We start from the raw sequence: 20,083 nt of genomic DNA, 5'->3' as shown, positions 1-20,083 counted from the left end.
TTTTTTATTAACCCTCTGTCTTTGAGATTATTGGCTGTTGCTATGTAACAAACTGGCTCAAAGTGCAATGCCTTACAGCAAGACTGTGGCCACAGGGCTGGTCCTGGTGCCTGCTGCTCTTGTATGTCTGGCTCTCTCATGTACAGTGTGGCTCAGATAACGCCATTGTCTTTCCTGTGGCCCCCAGTGGCCTGGCCTAATCCAGATCTACATAGGCCAGAGCAAGTCCACTGATAACCACAGATAGCCAGATGGGAGAGGAAGTGAGCCCTCCCTTTCTAAGCGTCTGTGTCTATCATAGCTTACACTGTCCTGTTGCTCAGGCTGGGGGAGTTTGTTGAAGACAGGGGCCATTCATATATTTAAATGACACAGATGAGCTTAAATAATTCTATTTGTTTAATTTGTCTAATGGATGCCTTATGTTTCATTGGACACATAAACATTCATCAGACAAGTCCCTATATGTATTGTTACCATTTCAGGCAGAGCTGTGTATAGGAAACTGTCTCTACTATGCATTTGTACTCAAAGATGCAAAGCTCTGTGGGAAAAGTTCCTAGACCTGGAATTCCCGAGTCAGATGATACAGGTCTATAAACTATAAACTATATAGAAATTGCTAAATTGCCCCTGGAGGCACTCCTGCCAATTTATATTCCTGTCAATACTACTTGTTTGTGTCTTATCAGAACACTTAGGAGTTGGGGGAAATCACAGGTACTGAAAATGCCATTACCTGTCACTGGAAGAAGGCCAGATTGGGAGGGGGGCCACCAACATGACACAGGAGAAGCAGAGAGCCCAGCTGTCTCCGCTGTGCGACAGAGGGGATGATGCTGCAGAACCAGCTCTCCGTGAATAGAGGCTTGCCTTTCCCCTCTTGGGTCACAGCCACACCAGGAGTGGTTTGAATAGAGCTAAATGACATATGAACTGAGTGATTGAGACTTTTGTGTTGGTGTTGAGGACTCCACAAAACAGAGAAGAAACCCGACATTTTTCTCAGTATCAGATTTCTGCATACCAGCTGCTTAGCCTACCAGGGAGCTGCTCTGAGGCAGACAAAGGCTACAGCCCTCCCTATCTTCCCTGGGGGACCAAAGAGCCAGGTGCTCTAGGCCCTGAGCTGTGGTGGCCGTAGGACTTGTAGGTTTTCTGTTTAGAGCTGAACCAGGGCCCTGGGTCCATCCACCTGAAAGTTCGCCTCCGGCTTTAGCTCTGTTTCAGTTACTGGAATACACTTTCCAACCAGTCTGACTCAGGCCCTCCACACCCCCTACTCACCCAGATTTTTCCAGAGTCTAAGCCAATGGGGCAGGAAGGGGATTCCAAAACCACCTGTCCAGTTGGAAACTGCAGCCTAGGGCTTGAGTGGCTCGAGTGAAGGCTGAACATGTCTAGATGCCAAAGCCTGGATGGTTTGTGCCTGGCATGTTGGGGAGAGGGTGTCAGGAACTGCCTGGGTTCAGAGCCCAGCTCCAGGATGAACTTTCTCTCTCCTGCCTGTTCTCTCTGTGAGATGGTGATGGTGATAGTCTCAACATCTTAATGTTGCTTTTAGGAATGGCTGGGTACATGGCCTTGTGCTTAGTAAGAGCCCGGTATGGCTGGGCTGATGGCCAGCGGTATCCGGCACTTCTTTACTCTGGTAATGCTGCAGACCCCGGGTGCACAAGGACTGGGCGTAGAGAGCTTTCCGTCTCCAGGGTTACTATTCTGGGATGTAGTAGGGCCTTCATGAAAGAAAAGATCAGTCCTAGTAGCTAGTGTTGCTTAGCACCTGCTCCGTGCTGTATGCATTGCATCTCTTGTGTGATTCTTACAGTGGCCAGCTGAGGAAACCGATGCTCGGAGAGGTTAGGTGAGTCCTCTGTCCGTACAGCTGGTAAGCCTGGATTCTGGCCCCAGGCTGCCTAAGCCTGAGGCTCTTTTCCCCCTGGTGCTGCTTGGGCTTCTCTGTCCTGGAGGCCATAGGCCTGGCCACTCTGCAGGGTGGCTGTTCCCTGTGCAGCCGGAGCCCCTGCCTGTGCTTTCCACTGTGCCTGGGGAGTACTTGCGGGAACAGGAAGGTGCTCAGATCTAAGGCTTTATGGGCAGAGTTCAAAGAGCAGGCCCCCATTCCCGAGTCACAAGTGGAAACTGAAGGCAGCTCTGTGTCTGTTAGCTTTCTCTAAGGGTCTCTGAGCTTGTTTCTGTTCTGTATGTTGTTTTTGTGACTAAGCCAGAAAGAGAAAGGTCCTCTCCATAGTTCCACCCTTGGGGGAGTGAAAGTCTGTTCAGTCCTCTCCTCTTTCTACTTAATTCTTTAATCCATCTGAAATTAATATTCCCGTGGCTTGGGGTTCCTTCTTCCTTTTTGCCTCATTGTCCCAGCATGTAGCCAGATACTTCCGGCACTAAGAGCTGGTTTAATGATGTCTGCATCTTTTCCTGCTGGTAGAATGTGAACTGGGGACCCGTGGGATCCTGGCCGGTACAGGTAGAGTCCAGCCACCCAGGACCCCTCCAGTATCAGGGCTGAGTCTGTCTCTGAAAGGTATTTTGGCAAGAGCTCTTGATGTCTAATTCTCTGCTCTGGCTGGGAGAATGAGTGACAGGAAACTTGCCTTTTTTTTTTTTTTTCCCAAGAGGACAAAGAAAACATAATTTTCTTGGCAGATTAAAAGGGAACCTAGAGAGTAAAAACCATTCAGAAGTGGTTTTGGTAGCATGCTAAAGTCAGACCCTAAGCTCTGTTGGCCAGGTGTACTGAGAAAGCGCCTGCTAGTGGACGCCTGTTTCTTCTTTGACAGATCTTAGAACACTGTAACCTCCCTGCCCTCTTCTCCACTGTTCTGTCCTTTTCATCCTTGGCTCTGGTGACAGGGTGCCATTCTGATGCTGTCAGAGGTCGCATGGTGAGAACCGGTAGCTGGGTCCTCTCCTCTGCTGTTGTCGGTTGGGAATTCTGCCGCAGGCCCTGCAGCGGGGAGGCAGGCAGATGGGTGGGGCTGTGGGAAAGTAGCGAGGAGCCATCTGCGTGGGTGCAGTACAGGATGCTTTCTTAGAATGTGCCTCTGGGAATCGAGGCTGAGGCGGAGGTCAAATCCCGGGCTCGTTGTAGTTTTCTTTCTTTCCCCCAGTCCTTAAAATATGCAGGGGTCCAATGGTAGAACTCTTGTTTAGCATGCTTGAGGCCCAGAATTTGATTCTCAGTACCATAAAAACCAAGTATGTAGAAAAGGGTTGGCATAGATTGATGATCAGTGATCTTATCATTATTATAGTTAATAAATATCCTGACATCAAAACTTGTAGCTTTTAAGAGAAAGTTCTATTTTGTCCCCCTGTAAGTAATATGAAAGGATTTGGGGCCAGGCACAGTAGTGCATGCCTTTAACCCCAGTGCCCTCAAAGCCGAGGCAGGCGGGTCTTTGTGAGCTTGAATTCCAGACAAGACTAGCTTGGTCTGTATAGTGACATGTATTCAGCCAGAGCTATATAGTAAGACCCTGTTTTTAAAACAGCAAAATAAAACAAAATGAAAACAAGAAAAAAAAAAAACCCAAAGTGAAAACCACTGAGCCTTGCTAGCCTGCTGCACACTAACACCCTTGTGATCCTAGCAATGGGGTCCAAGTAGAGGGCAGCTCACACAGGGGGGAGGGGGGTTGTTTAAAAACAAACTAATAAGCAAAAGATTCTGTTCTGTGTATATGCTTCAAGCGATAAAGATAAAAAAATGTAAATATATCCCACATTTTGTTACTCTGGCAGTCTTGCTAATAATTATTTTAGGCATCTTTTTAGAGTCATAGGCATAGCTAGAGATAAACACACTTACACTGTGGCCCCACCTTGCCCACTGTGACAGCCACTAGCCACGGGTAGCGACTGACCACTTGAAATGCGGCCAGCTTCAGCTGAGACATGCTGTCCTTGTGAAGTGCACACTGGCTGTAGGAAGCTGTGACAACAGCGTTCCCTGATGCCTGGTTTTTTTCCCCTTCTTGGGGTTCAGCCCTTGCTGTCTGTGCTACTCTCAGTGTCCCTGGGCCCTCTGCTGACATCACTTCCTTCCTTTCTGACACTGGAAGCTGCTGCAGGCCACCTGACTTCCTGTGTTACATGAAATTTGTTTTCTTTACAAACTTCTAAGGAATTCTCATGTTGTGCTCTGGGGTTGGCTGATGCTCCCCTGGAACTCTAGTCTCATCACTGAGAAATGGGCTCCTTAGGACACAGACAGGACAGTGCTGAGGCTTGTGGCAACTGCAGAGTGCGATTGACTGGCACAAAGATGAGGTGCACTGGGCTGCCCACCAGATCGTAGTGGGTTCCCCATGGTCACTGTTTTAAGTGTAACTTTATGCAGTATAGGCAAAAGCTGTTCTCCATTCTATGACCAGAATATTGACCAAATAATCCACCTAAAGGTCATTGTAACCACTAGACCCAGCGGAGGTCTCCTGACCCTGGCAATAATAGGGTCCTTGTAAATCTTCTAGACCTTTTCAAACTGGCTGTGAATTGTAGTGTTCCTGTGTCTCTCACAGACAAACATACCACAATCAGACTGGTGTATGAGTTCATCCAGAACAGCCTGCATGTGTGGGTTCTAAAGAGCTGTTGCTTGCCTCTTTTTAATGGAAATTAAGCAGCAGCCTGGCATGGAGATTATAACTATTCAACACAGTATATGTACTTTATGGGCTCTCCTCAAAGGCAGGGCTGTGTAGCGTGGTGTGTAGAGACTTCATTCAGGTCGCTGTTGCAAAGCTCTGAAAGCCTGTCACAGACATAGACTATGACAGAACAGGGGATTTCACTGCCCTTCTCTTGGAAGTAGACAACATTGGACTTTGTGTATATTTCACAAGATCATCATATGTTTTACTATTACAGGAGAATTTCTTTTCTCCCTTCTTATCTTAAATTTCTAAATTAATATGTAACCATCTTGGAGTTCATAACTATGTGGCAAAGAAATGACTTATTGCTTGAGCCAACACTGCTGGAATGTTCCCTGCTAAAGAGCAGTCTCTCACATAGACCCAATCTTAGGTTCTAAGGTTCCAGAAGAGCCTCAGCATGCAGGGCGTGAGGTCCAGGGGCATGAAGACCTCGGGACTTTCCTGCACACAGACCGTTTCTTACTTTTTTATTGTCTCACTTGGTTCTGCAGATGATATGGCTGAACTTCTCCTAGGGGAGTCGAAACTGGAGCAGCATTTGAAGGAGAAGCCCCTACGGCAGGGAGCCAGTCCCCGGGGCCCTAGACCCCAGCTGACTGAAGTGCGCAAGCATCTGACCGCTGCCCTGGACCGAGGGAACCTCAAGGTACTGTGTGCCTCAGGGACCAAGAAGGGATGGTAGGGGGTACTGCCATCATCTCCTAGGGACAGTGTGGTAAGCAGGGTGTGTTTGGAGCACACATGTACAGTATTGGGGTCGTCTTCTTTAGCAGGCACATGCCCTGCATGATCAGTGTATCAACCCTCGGCTGGCTGGCCTGTGGGGCTCCCAGCCTAGTAGGAGTCTGCATATAACACATCCATCAGAATGAGGGGATCACTTTCCCCCAGGTCCTTGAAACAAGGTCTCATTGTTAATTATAACTAACATTCATATATAGCTTCCTGTTTAAATCATGTGGTTAAATTATGTGGTCAATAAGGCTGGTATTGCCACATTGAGGGAGGGAGCCAGGAACCTCCCTGATCCTTGTCAGCCCCTTTACACACACGCACGCACGCACGCGTGGGGTCCAGACTATCTCGAGCCCTGTCCCGGTATCCATCCCATTTCTGGCCTGTAGAATTCCGTCTGTTCCCTTTCACCCACGGCTCCTTGCATGGTTCCTGTGAACCTGGCCGTCCCCTTTGCATTTCAGAAAAGCTGACTCTTTCCTTGCTTGTCCTGCCCCTCCTCCATGCCTGGAGTCCAGCTCTTGCTTCTTTCTGATGCTACTCTCAATGTACTAATTTCTTTTCCTGGTGGTGTGATGAAATACCCCAACCAAAAGTAACTCTGGGGAGAAGGTCTTTCATCCATCACCGGAGAGAAGCCAGTGCAGCTGGAGCGTGAAGCAGCCGCGCGCATCCACAGTCAGGAAGCACAGAGACATGGATGCTTGTGTTAAGACAGCTTGTCCCCTTTTCCTTTTTATACAGCATGAAGACCCCACCTCAGCTACTCCCTCACAGGCACACCCAGATGCCAAGTCAAAGCCCCACAGTGTGCCTAGAGGCCTATCTCCTGGGTGGTCCTAGCTCTGACACAGCTCATGGCACCACCGCTCCAGCCTGCTCAGCTGATGCTCCGTCATTCCTGGGATGTGTTTTCCATTGAGGACAGCAGTTTCTGAGGAACTTTGAGAGCTATGATTTCTTTTTCATTTTATCTGACAAGTTCCCTTAATCTTTCCCTTCCCATCCCAGAATCCTCTTGAACTGCCTCCTGACTTTGCACTGTCTTATGTGTACACCTCTCCCCTCAGTCCCAGAGATGCCTTATTCTTTAGGCTTTTCTTTTTCAGAGGCCAGAGGAACTGGCGTTCCAGTTGGTTATAAGCCACCCTATGTGCTGGGAATCAAACCCAAGTCCTGGACAGGAGCAACAAATGATCTTTACCACTGAGCAATCTCTCCAATCCTGAGGCTATATATATATATATTTAAATTCTAAATTGGAAAGTTGTGCTTTCTATTAGCTTGCTGTGTGGCCTTGGGAAAGCCCTTTCCTTCTCAGTTTCTGTAGGCTTAGCGTGGGCTTTTTGAGATGGTCTCTTTGGGCCTTCCCAGTTTCTGGCTACTTCAAGCTGTGAGCCTGCATTCTGAGCTATTTTCTTCTGTCATCTGGCTACCTCCTCTGCTCGGTTGCAACAGGTCTTAAATAATGTTGGCACAAGTACTCTTATGTCATGGCTCTGGAAGCCGCTCCGAATGAGCAGTCTCTGTGTGTGGTTATTGTTTGTCACAGCATGGCCCTGGAGGCCTGCTCAAGGGCTTTGCTGTCATAAAACTTGGTCGTTGGAGCCTTAGAAGCTGGTCTTCACTCGCTAACCCATGGGCCATGCTGGCCCTCAGCTCACAGTTAGGGTATAGTTGGGTACCTGGCATCTTTTCTTAACCATGGACTCCTGGTGACTTTGGTGGGTGTTAGTCAGCAGCAGAAAGTGGAGGAGCAGTGGATCCCTGTGGCAATGATGACAGCCACAGGGATCCACCCAGGGTCTTGGAGGGATGACACCGTGAATGCATATTAAGAGATGTCTAGCTTATTTCTTTATCTAACTCCTTTCCTTTACTTGGGAAAGTTAGCCATTTATTTCAGTCTCTTCTCTCCATCTTCTGCAACCCAATATACTTAAACATGTTGGAATTCCAGAGTTAGTTCCAGTTCTGGCTTTATAAGCCATGTGATCTTGGAATGTTCCTTAGCCTCTCTGAACTTCCTATTTCACAGGATTGTCCTGAGGCTCAAATGTGGAAGTTCTCTAAAGCTCTACCACAATACGCTGGACATGTGTCCTTTATTATTATATTATTATATGTAATAATATATATTATATATAATAATATTATTTTATTATTATTATTATTATATATCACCACCCACCAAAGACTTTTTCTCCAGTTGCTGTGTTTTTTTTTTTTTTTACCTTCCCCTGACTTATAAAGAATGTTGTAGAGTTACACAGGTTTTGCTTAGATGTGTTCTCTGTTCACATTGGCTAAAGTGCAGCTTCTTTCCTTGGCCGTAAATCTAGTGTCTCCACTGACTCAAGATATGCAAAGAACAGAGCAGCCGGCAATGCAGCCAAGAGAGACCTGGGCCCAGAGGTCAGAGGACAAGAAAACTGTGCTGTGGCTCTGTTCCTCGGGCTCTTCATAGAGCAGGGAAGCTAAGTGCTGCAGGTGGACTCAGCCAGCAAGGTTCTCCCAGGCAATCTGCCCTCTGCCTCTGGTCTTATCATTTTATCCAAGCTGATTTTAGATGACCCTTCAGCTTTCTTTTTTAAAACTATGCATTTCTTGTGGCAAATACATGGAGCATAAACTTGTTTCTCGTTTTGCCATTTGCAGGTGTGTAGCTCAGTGGCAGTAAGTGGTACGTCAGAAACCCTGTCATCTTCCCAAACAGGACCTCTATCCCCACTAAACACAAGTTCCAGAGGTCTGCGGAAGGTGCCAGGGGATTCTGTAGGAAGCCTTTCTGATGGTGGAGTGCTCTTGTGGTGGGGGGCTGTCTAAGGGCTTTATTGCTGTGAACAGACACCATGACCAAGACAACTCTTATAAGGACAGCATTTAATTGGGATTGGCTTACAGGTTTAGAGGTTCAGTTCATTATCAAGGCAGGAACATGGCAGCATCCAGGCAGGCATGGTGCAGGAGGAGCTGAGACTTCTACATCTTCAGCTGAAGGCAACCTAGAAAAAAACTGGCTTCCAGGTAGCTAGGACAGGGATGTTAAAGTCCACACCTACAGTGACACACATCATTCAACAAGGCCACACCTACTCCAAAAAGGCCACAGCTCCTAATAGTGCCACTTCCTGGGCCAAGCATATTCAAACTACCACAGGGGCTTAGCCTTTTCTCCCTTCACGAGTCTGCTTTCATCCATGTCTTCTGGATTCTTACCCAGATGCGTCTCCCTTGGGCCACTCCAGACTCCAATGGCTGCCGTTGGCCCTCACTGCTCACCCTTCCATCTTCTCCAGGCAGCCTGGTGCCTTTGTTCCCTTCTGAGATTGCCTGGAGGCCACCATGGGTGGCACAGCTGCTCTACTCAGATGCGCAGGGGTGTCTTGTCTTCCAGTCCACTAATGCTACAGCTTATGTGTTTCTAGGCACACATAAACTTGACCTGGGAGAGGACAGTGGGCGTCCCTTATCTGGGCAGCTGGGTGCTTCCTCTCTCTCTGGCTGATAAGGGGTATGGAGACAGGCAGAAGATGAGGTTGGTACATAGATGGGGTAGGGGGTGGCCCCTTAGCCATCACAGCCCTCAGCGTCAAGGAAAGGATCCTGGTCCGTGACCTCAACCTCCCAGGCATGATTGGCTTCATGGGAAAGGTCCTTCCTACCTTTGGAAATCTTGGCCTCATGTGGTTTGGCTTCTGTCTTGGGTGTAGCTCCACCGAGTTGGGGTGGACCCACCTGGACGTCACACCTCCCTCTTTTGAGCCAGTGTTCACATTTTTTACTTTATTCTGGAAGCCTTTCTTCCTCCTTGGTCCAGCTCAAGTCTGTGGGGAGCTGTAGGGTTTTATTTTCTCATTGAGCCAACTTCCCATTCAAAGTGTACAGTTAAAAGATGGTGTTCAGGGCTGGTGAGATGGCTCAGTGGGTAAGAGCACTGACTGCTCTTCCAAAGGTCCTGAGTTCAAATCCCAGCAACCACATGGTGGCTCACAACCACCCGTAATGAGCTCTGACATCCTTTCCTGGTGGGTCTGAAGACAGCTACAGTGTACTTATGTATAATAATAAATAAATCTTTAAAAAAAAAAAAAAAGATGGTGTTCAATGTATTCATGATGTCATGCAACCGTTACCATTAGCAGTTCTCATAGAGAGAAACCCTGTCTTGAAAAAAAAAAAAAAAAAAAAAAAAAAGAAAGAAAGAAAGAAAGAAAGAAAGAAAAAACCCATAATCTTTAGAAGTTACCCTGCCCCTCCACTCCCATTCCCTGATGCCAGCCTCATAGTGATGGCCCTGTAAATTCAGCACTTCTGGACTGGGTGACCAACTGAGTCACTACATCAAATGGCCTTTTGTGACTTCTTGTTCGCTCGGTGTGTTTTGTGTGTTTGTGCATGTCGTGGCATGTATTAGTAGGTCATTTCTTTCTTATTATGACAGTATAACTTTGTGGCTAGCTCATGTTTTGATTGGTGCTGGGGTTATTCACCCCTTGGGGCTATTGTGACTAATAGTGCTATGTGCATCCATGTGAAAGTTTTTCTGAGAGGCTCTGTGGAGTTGTCCTGCAGCCAATGGCAGGACTCCTGGGAACATTGCATGCAATATTATAGGAATTTTTTTTTCCTGTCTTTTTCCTTCTAGTCAGAATTCCTACAAGAATCCAATCTGATCATGGCCAAGCTGACTTATGTGGAAGGAGATTATAAGGAGGCCCTGAACATCTATGCCCGGGTGGGCCTCGATGACTTGCCGCTGACAGCTGTGCCTCCCTACAGGTTGCGAATGATTGCTGAAGCCTATGCAACCAAAGGTGAGTGCCCTCCCCGCGCCCCCCGCTCCTCGGGTCTGGTTGACCCTTGTGCCTAGAATATCTTGTTTTCTCAGAGCCTCGGTTCTATAATTTTTACATTTTGGTCAGGTTTCTTGATACTATACCATGTATGCAGTGAAGCCCGCCTTTAATCCCAGCACTCGGGAGGCAGAGGCAGGTGAATTTCTGAGTTTGAGGCCAGCCTGGTCTACAGAGTGAGTTCCAGGACAGCCAGGGCTATACAGAGAAACCCTGTCCCGAAAAAAAAAACAACAAAAAAAGGTTTTGGTAATAAAGTTGCTGCACAACATGTACAGGAACTCACTTCATATGACCACTTGGCTGCCACTGGGCAGACCCTATTTTTATTTGTTAGTGTTATATTTGGGTTAATTAAGGCCAGTTGGTTAATCTGTAGCCATCTGTAGCAGTCCTCTGAAGGGTCTCCATTCCAGGGACAAAGAAAGTGTAGCTCTCCCCTGGCAGGAAGCAGCTTGCAGTCTTGTGTGACTGGATGTAGTTCCATGAGGAGAGAAGGGTGGAAGGCAGTTCAGTACTGTCTGTCTGTGCCGACACCAAGCTGCTGATCCCTCTTCTGCCATATCTGTGTCATACGATTGTGAGGAGGAGGCCACATAATGTACAGAAAGCACTTGGTACGGCATCTGGCATCTACTCAGTATTCAGTAAATGACGTTCTTATCGCAGCCCAGACAAGAAGCCTGTGTGAACGGCTGAGGACACAGCACCTGCTCTGAGGCCAAAGGAGGTTCTCTGGGCTGCTAGGTCCAGGAATGCTTCTAGATGGAGGGACACTCACAACTGGGCTTCCCAAGGCTATGGCATTCATAAACGGGCAGCATGAGGCCTCTCTTCTGCTTCCAGCCTCCCACCGTCCTAGGTACACGTTGCACCTGACCGTGGCTAGCCCAGGGACAGGGAGCAGGCCACCTGCATACTGCTGAGCTGTGGGTTGCCAGTGGCCTAGCCTGTCTGACTCATCCTGTTCAGAACTGAGCAGGGCCCCAGGCTGAGGTTTACTTAAGAGAGTTGGGACAGGCTTGATGTCCTCACCAGTTCTGCTAGGTTCATCTAATTATCTAAGTGTCCCTATCAGATGGGAAGAGATGCTACTGCTCTTGACAGTGCACTCTGTGCGATGGGCACCGTCCTTCGAAGCCAATCTGTGAATTAGTGTAAAAAGTAACCTTTTAAATCTTACTCGGTGTTCACATAAGGCTGACCATTGCTCTTTCTGTCTTACAGAGGAGGAAACCTGGGCCCAGGAGGCTGGGTAACTTGCCTAGGGTTCTCAGCTAGGAAGAACTCAGGCCGGCCAGGATTCAGCGAGCCTTTCATCTCTCTCTTTTCTTCCCTCTCTCCCTCTCTCCCCTTGCTCCCTCCCTCCCTCCCTCTCTCTTTCCCTTCCTCCTTCTCTACTTTCCTTCTTCCCTCCCTCCCTCCCTTCATTCCTTCTTCCTTCCTTTCTTTTGTGACATTTTTATTTTTGAGATTATAATTCCATCATTTCTCCCTTCTCTTTCCACCCTCTAAATTCTCTCATTTACCCCTCTCGTTCTCTTTCAAATTATGGCCTCTTTTTCCATTGGCTGTTGATATATCAGATATTCATAGATGATAGATAGATCAGATATTCATAGATAGATCAGATATTCATAGATAGGTAGATAGATCAGATATTCATAGATAGATAGGTAGATAGATAGGTTCATAGATAGACAGATAGACATATAGATACAGATATTCCTAGTATGACCTGTTCAGCTGTATAATGTTACTTGTATATATATTTCAGGGCTGATCATCTGGTATTGGATAACCAGTTGATGTGCTACTCTCTGGGAAAGGCTATTCTTCCATTCTCAGTCTTCCCTAATTTCCTTCAGTTCTTTGTGTATGGTTGAGGCCTTGTGGTCTTGTCTCCATCTGCTTTGGCATGTCTGTTGGAGTCATCCTTGTTCAGCTTGTGTGTAGGCAGGCATGTCGGTGAGACTTGGTAAGTGAAGCTTCTGACATTACTAAGAGACACCACAGTCTCACAGCAAACTCCACCACTCTCCAGCTCTTAACAAGGAGAATCTTTTGAGGAGAAGCGTTTCACCTCAGTTCTGTGGCATCTGTCCTCGAACAAGAAAGCATTCTGTGCTGAGGAACTTTGCAGAACCCTTATCTGCTCTTCTCTCTTTTCTTGAGTTCGACGTCTCTGGTGTGATTCATAGGGTCTTGGAGGATCCAGCTCCGAGGCTTGTGGGCAAGGAAGGAATGCTCTCATTGGCTCTCGGTTTCCTCACTGTAGAGGATAATAGTCATGAGTTGGGGGTAGGATACTTAAAAAACACTCAATACAGCATCTGGCAGAGGGGCAAAGGTTGCTTGTTTTTGTTCTGAAGTGTCCTTTGGACTTGACCCCAAGTGGATGCACCTCTTCTGGTAACTGGAGCATCCAGTTAGGGACAAGGGAGAGGCTGGCTTTCTTGCATGAACACACTGCTGCCTCTTGGTGGTACTTCCTGGATAGGTTGGAGGGCTACCTCTAGGGACAGCTTATCTGAAGATGAGTCCTGAAGAGCTGCTTGGGAAGGAGGAGTGAGCACCCAGAGCTCAGGGCAGCGAGGGAAGCAGGATTGCCTGGGCTTGGCTGAGTATGCTCAGCTTCGTTAGGCTTGTCCAGGACTGACATGGAAAAGCTTGAATTAATGATTTCATCACAGAAGGCCTTTCATGTTGGGGTGTGCAGTCAACTCAAGAACTGTTTCTTGAAGAGGCAGGCATGCCCACGCAACTCTTTGTCAGGAGTGGGCTGGAGCCCCTTGCCGGGATGGATCCTCAGCTTTGAAATCCCCTACCAAGCAGGAGCCAGGTCCATCCTCCAGAGTGCAGAGTTTACAGACCTCTCTGCTTCTTGGCAGTGAGTGGAGAGGATAGCAGGGCAGAGGTGACTACTAATTATGAGCGTGCTCACCCTTGCAGTGCATCTCAGCGCTTTCCACCCACCTCACTGCTTCAAACTAACCAGTCCTACGCCCTTGCCCTGAGCACCCACGCTGTGCATCAGGTGCCTGCTCCTAAGGTGGCGTGTGAGAGAAGGAACTGGGACATCTGTCCTCCACAGTGGGCTGCACAGAGGTCAGGAGAGCTCTTGGGCCAGAGCTTTCACAGGTCTACCAGGTTCCCCAAAGCTTGGGAGCCACAGTCTTTAAGCTGAAGACATTATAAAAAGGTATGTGCCTTCCCCAGTCTCAGCTTGAAAGCACAGTGTCTTCACACACCCACACACTTGAGTTCAGTGTGATCAGCCTGTAGGCAGATCTGGACTGTCTGTCAACGAAGAGAGAAGCTCCTGGATTGTTGAGTTTGAGGGGCCTTCCCCCCCAGAACAGAGCTAGCCAAGTTCAAGTCACAACTGTTGACATCAACATTTCGGAGATGATCTGCAGATGACTGGCATTCACCCTGGAGATGGTCCACTCATGACTGGTATTCACCCTGGAGATAGTCCACTCATGACTGGCATTCACCCTGGAGATGGTCCACTCATGACTGGCATTAACCTTGGAGATGGTCCATTCATGACAGGTATTCACCCTGGAGGTGGTCCACTCATGACTGGCATTCCCTATCAGGCATTGTTCATTTTCCACCACATTTTCCTTAGTTCTGGGCACATGGATGCTCTCAAAAAATGCTCAAGACACATTGGCTTGGGAATTTACAGAGTGGGCAGTTGTGACTTGAACATTACCATGCTCTAAAAAGATGACACATTGAGACCACCCAGGAAGCATGTATCTATCTTTTATTAGGATTTTTCTCTCACTCAAAAGAAAACAAAGCAACCAGAGTGTATTCACCCTTTTTCCTTAGGGCAAACTCTAACAGTTCCATATGTCAGGAAGACGTGACACCCCAACAGTGTGACTTAGGGAGTGAATTTCCTTTCAAAGCCTTTTTCCCCTCCTGGAATAGTATCCCCAGGCAGTTGCCCTGATTTTCTTAGGGATGGAGATGGGCTTCTTGATGCTCTCAGGCCATGGTTGAGGCTCTGTCGTTGGGTGCTGAGAGAATTTAGGTATAGTGGGGTTGGTTCCAGGCTGCCCATCTCTGTGCCTGAAGCACCCAGGTAGGTGGCACAGCCACTCTGTTCTTTCTAGGCCATGGGCTAAAGGCTTGTGGGCCAGATGGCTCCTTTGCTTGGTCCCAGGAAAAGCTACCAAAGCTCAGTAGTTCAGCCTGCTCCTGTTTGCTGGTAGAGACTCCATAGGGGTGGCAGGCAGTGGAGAATCTGAGGGTGGTCTTGGATTTGGTTAGAGAGGTGCAGTAGCTGCTGGGGCAGGTGCAGAAGTGGTAGGAAGCTGCCTGCCATGCCTCTGCCCACTCCAACTGCCTGCTGAGCGGGGGAAATGCACAGGTATGCTCTGCACAAACGTGGAAGAGGTGGTATAATCCAAAGCCAGCAACTAATGCTGTGCTGCACAGACTCCATGGACTTGGGGGCACAGCTCCTGCCTTGGACATACACAGGACAGCAGTGTATGACACACTGACCTCAGCTCAGGCTGAAGACTCCTTTGAAGTTCTACCAAAACTTCTTTAGATGGAAGGAACCCAAGTAAACCTCTGGGTTGTGCAGATTCAGAACAGACTTGGATCCTTTCTCTCTGATTCCCCGGTGGCCCACCCTCCTGCTGGTTCCTGTTAGGTTGGGATGAGTGGAGCATCTAGGTCCTATTTTTCTTGGGTCTGTTGCTTAAGGGTAATCTTAGTAAGTCTTGCTGGTGCTGGCAGGATTGCACCCCCATCCTTGGTCCAGTTACCTATGATATGTACATTGCAACCACAATGAGCCAAGCCTGTGAAGAGGGGTAGCCCACTAGGGAATCGGGGGGGGGGAGGGCAATGCCCGTGACAGACGTCCACAGTGGTGACTCTTCTGAGCAAGAGTCCTCAAATAGGTTCAGGGCCTTCTATTCCCTCTCTTCAATGAGGCAACCCTGATAGTCAAAGCAGGGAGGGGCCAGGTGGCTGCTCTGTGACAGGGTCACTATGGTCTTCAGACAGACCCGTCTAGTAAGTAAACCCTGAAGAAGCACGGCTCCCGGGGAAGAGCGGTCTGAAGAATGGAGGAGTGATTGCGCGTGATTGTGCGTGTGCACAGGGTTCTCCAGGAAAGCTACATCTGTCTGACCTCAGAGTTTGGACAGAGATCCAGTGTCAGTCTGTTCCCAGAAACCTTTGCAACAGTCATGGCTCCCTTGGACTGGCCTTTGTAAAGAGCTCTGAGCTGGTGTGGAGGGTGACAGACCTGTGGAAATACACTTGTGGGACTCTCTGGTATTATAGGGTTGTCTCCCTGCAAAGAAGCCGAGATCTGGTCAGTACAGAGCTGAGGCTCTAGGTGAAGCTCATGGAGTCCAGAATCTGTGTGATCCTGTAGTGTGCATTAAGACCCTGATGTCAGACACTCAACTGTTTTGTTCTGATTCTATTCTGTGACTTGTAAGATATTTAATCGGACTCTCATGGTTTTTCCCCTACAAAAGTATGGAGGACATCAAAGGGGACAACGAGAAGATGGTTTGGAACATGCAAATGCAGGTCAAGTGAAGGGTCTTTATGTAGTGTCACCTTAGTGTGCCCAAGGTCAGGAGCAGAGCAGCAGGTGACTGCGATGGCTCCCTCCTCATCCCTCTGCATCCTTGCAGGTGACTGCAATGGCTCCCTCCTCATCCCTCTGCATCTTTACATCACAGATCACATAGGCTTTGCTCTCTTGCACACTTCCCTGCTGGGTTAAAGGTCTAACTGGGGCCAGGAGTGCAGCCAGCTGTCCCTGGGGTTGATGTCTCGATCCTTGCCTACAATGTAGACAAAGAGTGTGTGTATCATCTATCCAGTGTGCAGACACATCGAGAGGCATAGCATCGGCAATCCACTCTGTGTCCTCCCAGATCCCCTGTACACTTGCCATTCATGAGTTTGGGTTTTTCTGTAAGAATGAAATTTTATTACAGACTCTGATCCATGACTTGTATATTTCCACCGTGTGAGAGTTCTTGAACACCTTTCCCAACAGTATATGATCTCTGCAGTTTTTAGGAGCTACCCAAGTTTCTTTCCTCGTGTGGGCAAGGTGTCACTTAGGCTTCTACTTTGGACTTCTCTCTTGTTTTAGTGTCTCACCATTATCCCTAAGTCAGCTGCACCCTCATAGCCTGGCCTTTGTGTCGTTCCTCATGGCTCCCATCACAAAGTTCCCAGAAATAGAGTCTGTGTCAAAAGAGAAGGATTTCTAGATTGTTGTGTAGAATAGCTAGATTGTGTTCAGATTGGAATGTGAAGTGTCCTCCTGGGCTCGTGGGTGCGTTGAAGGCTTGAGCCCCTGCTGGTGGAGCTCTGTTGGGAGATAATGGGAAGTGGGCTAACTGGGGGAATGCTCTCCAAGGATCCGCCTTGTCTCCGCCCCTGCAGCTCAGCCACTGTACCCTCACCACCACAGTGTCATAGCTCAGAACAGGCCACACAATGCTGAGCAAACCTCTGTGACTGTGATTGCAAGAAACCTTCCACCCTTTAAGTTGGTTTCTCAGGTGTGTGCCCCAGCAATGAAAAGCTGACCAGCATGGCCTCCGTGCCTCTGTGTGCCTGTGTGTGCTGTGTGCCTGTGTGTTTTGCGTGTGCTGTGTATGCCTGTGCGTGCTGTGTGTGCCTGTGTGTGCTGTGTACCTGTGTGTGTTGTGTGTGCTGTGTGTGCCTGTGTGTGCTGTGTACCTGTGTGTGTTGTGTGTGCTATGTGTGCCTGTGTGTGCTGTGTGTGCCTATGTGTGCTGTGTACCTGTGTGTGTTGTATGTGCTGTGCCTATGTGCTTTGTGTGTGCTGTGTGTGCCTGTGTGTGCTGTGTACCTGTGTTTGCTGTGTGTGCCTGTGTGTGCCTGTGTGTGCCTGTGTGTGCTGTTTACGTGTGTGTGTTGTGTGTGCCTGTGTGTGCTGTTTACCTGTGTGTGCTGTGTGTGCCTGTGTGTGCTGTGTACCTGTGTGTGTTGTGTGTGCCTGTGTGTGCTGTGTGTGCCTATGTGTGCTGTGTGTGCCTGTGTGTACCTGTCTTCCTTCAGTGTGGGGGCCCAGCCTCCTCTATGTGGCCAGCATGGTATAACAGACAAATCACGCCTGTGCCGCATTGCCTAAGTTGGAAGACCTACTTCTGTTCTGCCATCTTTCCAGAATACTCTGTGTAAAGCTTAAACAGTTTGCGTGTGTCTGTGAGTGTGCACATGTGTGGTTATGTGTGTGCATGTGGAGGTTATAGGACAACTCAGGAGTTGATCCTCTCCTGCCATCAGTGGAGTCTGGGGTTGAACTCAGGTTGTCAGTACTGTGTGCAAGTACCTTTACCCACTGGGACATATCTTGATGCCCGATTGTTTGTTTGTTTCTAACAAATTTATTGATATATAACTCACATATTTTGCCATAAAATCTAACCATTAAAGTATATAATGCGGCAGTTTTTAGTATATTTGGAGTTGTGTAACCATCACCGTTGATTTTAGAAAACGTCATCACGTGTCAGAAGACGCTTATGCTCATTAGATAGCAGTTACCTCCCAGGGTCCAGCCCACCCAACACTCAGTTAACTGCTATGCAGTCTTTCTCTATAGATTTATCCATTCCAGAAATCTTATATAAATTAAGGTTTAATAAGTTTTTGAGTCTGACTTCTTTCACTTCGCATGCTTTCAAGGCTCTTAGATGTTAGGGTGTGTATCAGTTTTTAATGGCTGAATCGATGCTGCTGTAAGTAGCTGGCACAGATTTAGGGTGAGCATGTATTTTCATGTGACCGTGTACCTACTAGAGAGTACATGCTAGCCTTACAGGGTCGTGTGGTAACTCTTTCTCAAAGGATTTTACCTGTGCAGGGTCCTTTTTCCTTCAGATCCTTGTCAGCATTTGTTAGTATCTGTCATTTAAACATTTTTAATCTAGTTTTAAATTATGGGCATGTGTATGTGTCTGAGTGTGAATTGTACAGTGAGGGAGTGCAGTTCCCACAGAAACCACAAGAGGGCGTCAGATCCTCAGGATCTGGAGTTCTGGGAGGCTGTGGGCCTTCTGATAAGTGTTCCGGGAATCAGCCGTGGTTCTCTGCAAGAGCACTATGCACTCTTAACCACTGAGCCACCCCTCCATCCCCTTCTGACATGGCCATTATGTGAGGCTATCCATATCCACTCTAATTTTTGTCTATGTCTCCCCAGTGACGGATGACACTGAGCAGTTGTCACCCTTTTGCCCTTTATTGTCTCTTCAAAGAGAGATATATTGAGGTTATCTGCTCCTTTTTGTCTACTGAGCTGCAGTAGTTTTTGTTTGTTTACATTTTAGCTATAGATCATTTTGCCAGCGTGTGGCCTGTAAATATTTCATCTCAGTCTGTGCTTTCTTTAACTTTCTTTCCTTTAAAAAATGATGTAATTATGCTTTAATTATAACCTTTCACCTCTCTTAACTCCCCCCAGACCCTCACCCCACCCACACAACTTCATATCCTTTCTTTCACTTACAAAACCAAACCAAACCATGGATTCCATTTTGTGTTAGCCAGTTCCTCCCGAGCATGAGGCCTGCCCTTAGGCACGACTAATGCACCTACTTCCACCTCACTGAAGAAAACTAAGTTTTCCTGCACCCAGCAGCTACCAGTTGCAAATAGGAGTGAGATTTTGTGTTCTCTCCCTCTCCTCCATGATGGGATTCTGTCTAGTGTCACCATGTGTGCCCCTGCCTGTTCATGTATATATCAGACCTGTTGTGTCTGGATGACACTGTCCCGGCAGCCATCTGACATCTCCTGGCTCTTTCCTCCTCCTCTTCTGCTTTGAGCCCTGAGCCCTGAGAGGAGGAGTTTGATGGAGTTTCCCCTTTAGGGCTAAATGCTCCAAAGTTTCTCACCTTCTGCACGTTGTCCAGTTGTGGGTCTCCATGTTAACTAACACACACTACAAGAAGCTCCTCTGACTATTGAGGGCTGGGTGATTCTCTGCTCTGTGGACATAACGACATGCTATTAGGAGTCACTCCATTACTGTGCTTCTATAGCAGAGGAATAGTAATTTTTTTTTTCCCTCCAGCAATGCCCCTTGAAATACAAAAGCTGAGTTTTTGTTGGTTTTCTATATGGAAACCATTGCCTATCAACACAGACAAGACTTATTCCTTTAGTGTATTGTATAAAAGTGTTGTGATGTTAATTGGTAGACTTAGGTCTCATAACTCCATTATGAGTTAATTTTTATTTATTTTAATGAAGGCAAGATACAAATTTATTCCTTTGCCTGTGGAGTTCCTGTTATTCTAGAATCATTTGTTAAGGAGACAATTCTTTTTCCACTAAACTGTCTCACCATCCTTGTTGTTGAATATTAATGTGGTTGCTCATCCCTTGGCCACTGAACCTGTCCTTCGTACTGCGAGGTCATCGTCCCTGTATCCCTGTAGGATGCTCTGAACTTGGAAAGTCATCAGGTGGGTTTTTCCTTCTCAAGATTGTTTCAGCTCTTTAGAGTCCTTGAATTTCCATGTAAATTTTAGGACAGATTGTAAATTAGGGCAGGGAAATTTTGATCAGGGCACTGTTGATTCTGTAGGTGTATTTGGACAGTATTGTCATCTTCTAATCCGTGAACGTGAAATGCCTTCTTTCATTTAAAAATATTGTCGAGGTTTTTTTTTTTGTTTTTTTTTTTGTTTGTTTGTTTGTTTTGTTTTGTTTTTCGAGACAGGGTTTCTCTGTGTAGCCCTGGCTGTCCTGGAACTCACTGTGTAGACCAGGCTG

General features: G+C 47.5%; 1 protein-coding gene across 6 annotated transcripts in view; it reads left to right on the top strand.

The window, feature by feature from the left end:
- The window catches only part of Ttc7b (tetratricopeptide repeat domain 7B), a 216,906-nt gene that overhangs the window by 17,218 nt on the left and 179,605 nt on the right, over positions 1-20,083 (top strand). For 4 of the 6 annotated variants that reach the window (XM_021201845.1, XM_029541062.1, XM_029541061.1 and 1 more), the window contains exons 2-3: positions 5,168-5,322; positions 10,060-10,228. In XM_021201845.1, the coding sequence (XP_021057504.1) occupies positions 5,168-5,322; positions 10,060-10,228 (324 nt within the window). Of the gene's footprint in view, positions 1-5,167; positions 5,323-10,059; positions 10,229-20,083 lie in introns of those variants that run through there. The other 2 variants (XM_021201846.2, XM_029541063.1) reach the window with 2 other exon arrangements.

Source organism: Mus pahari, chromosome 7 (genome assembly GCF_900095145.1).
Source record: "Mus pahari chromosome 7, PAHARI_EIJ_v1.1, whole genome shotgun sequence".
NCBI classification, from domain to species: Eukaryota; Metazoa; Chordata; class Mammalia; order Rodentia; family Muridae; genus Mus; species Mus pahari.
The sequence above is the reverse complement of the archived record's forward strand: the minus strand, read 5'-3'. Positions and strand labels throughout refer to the sequence as shown.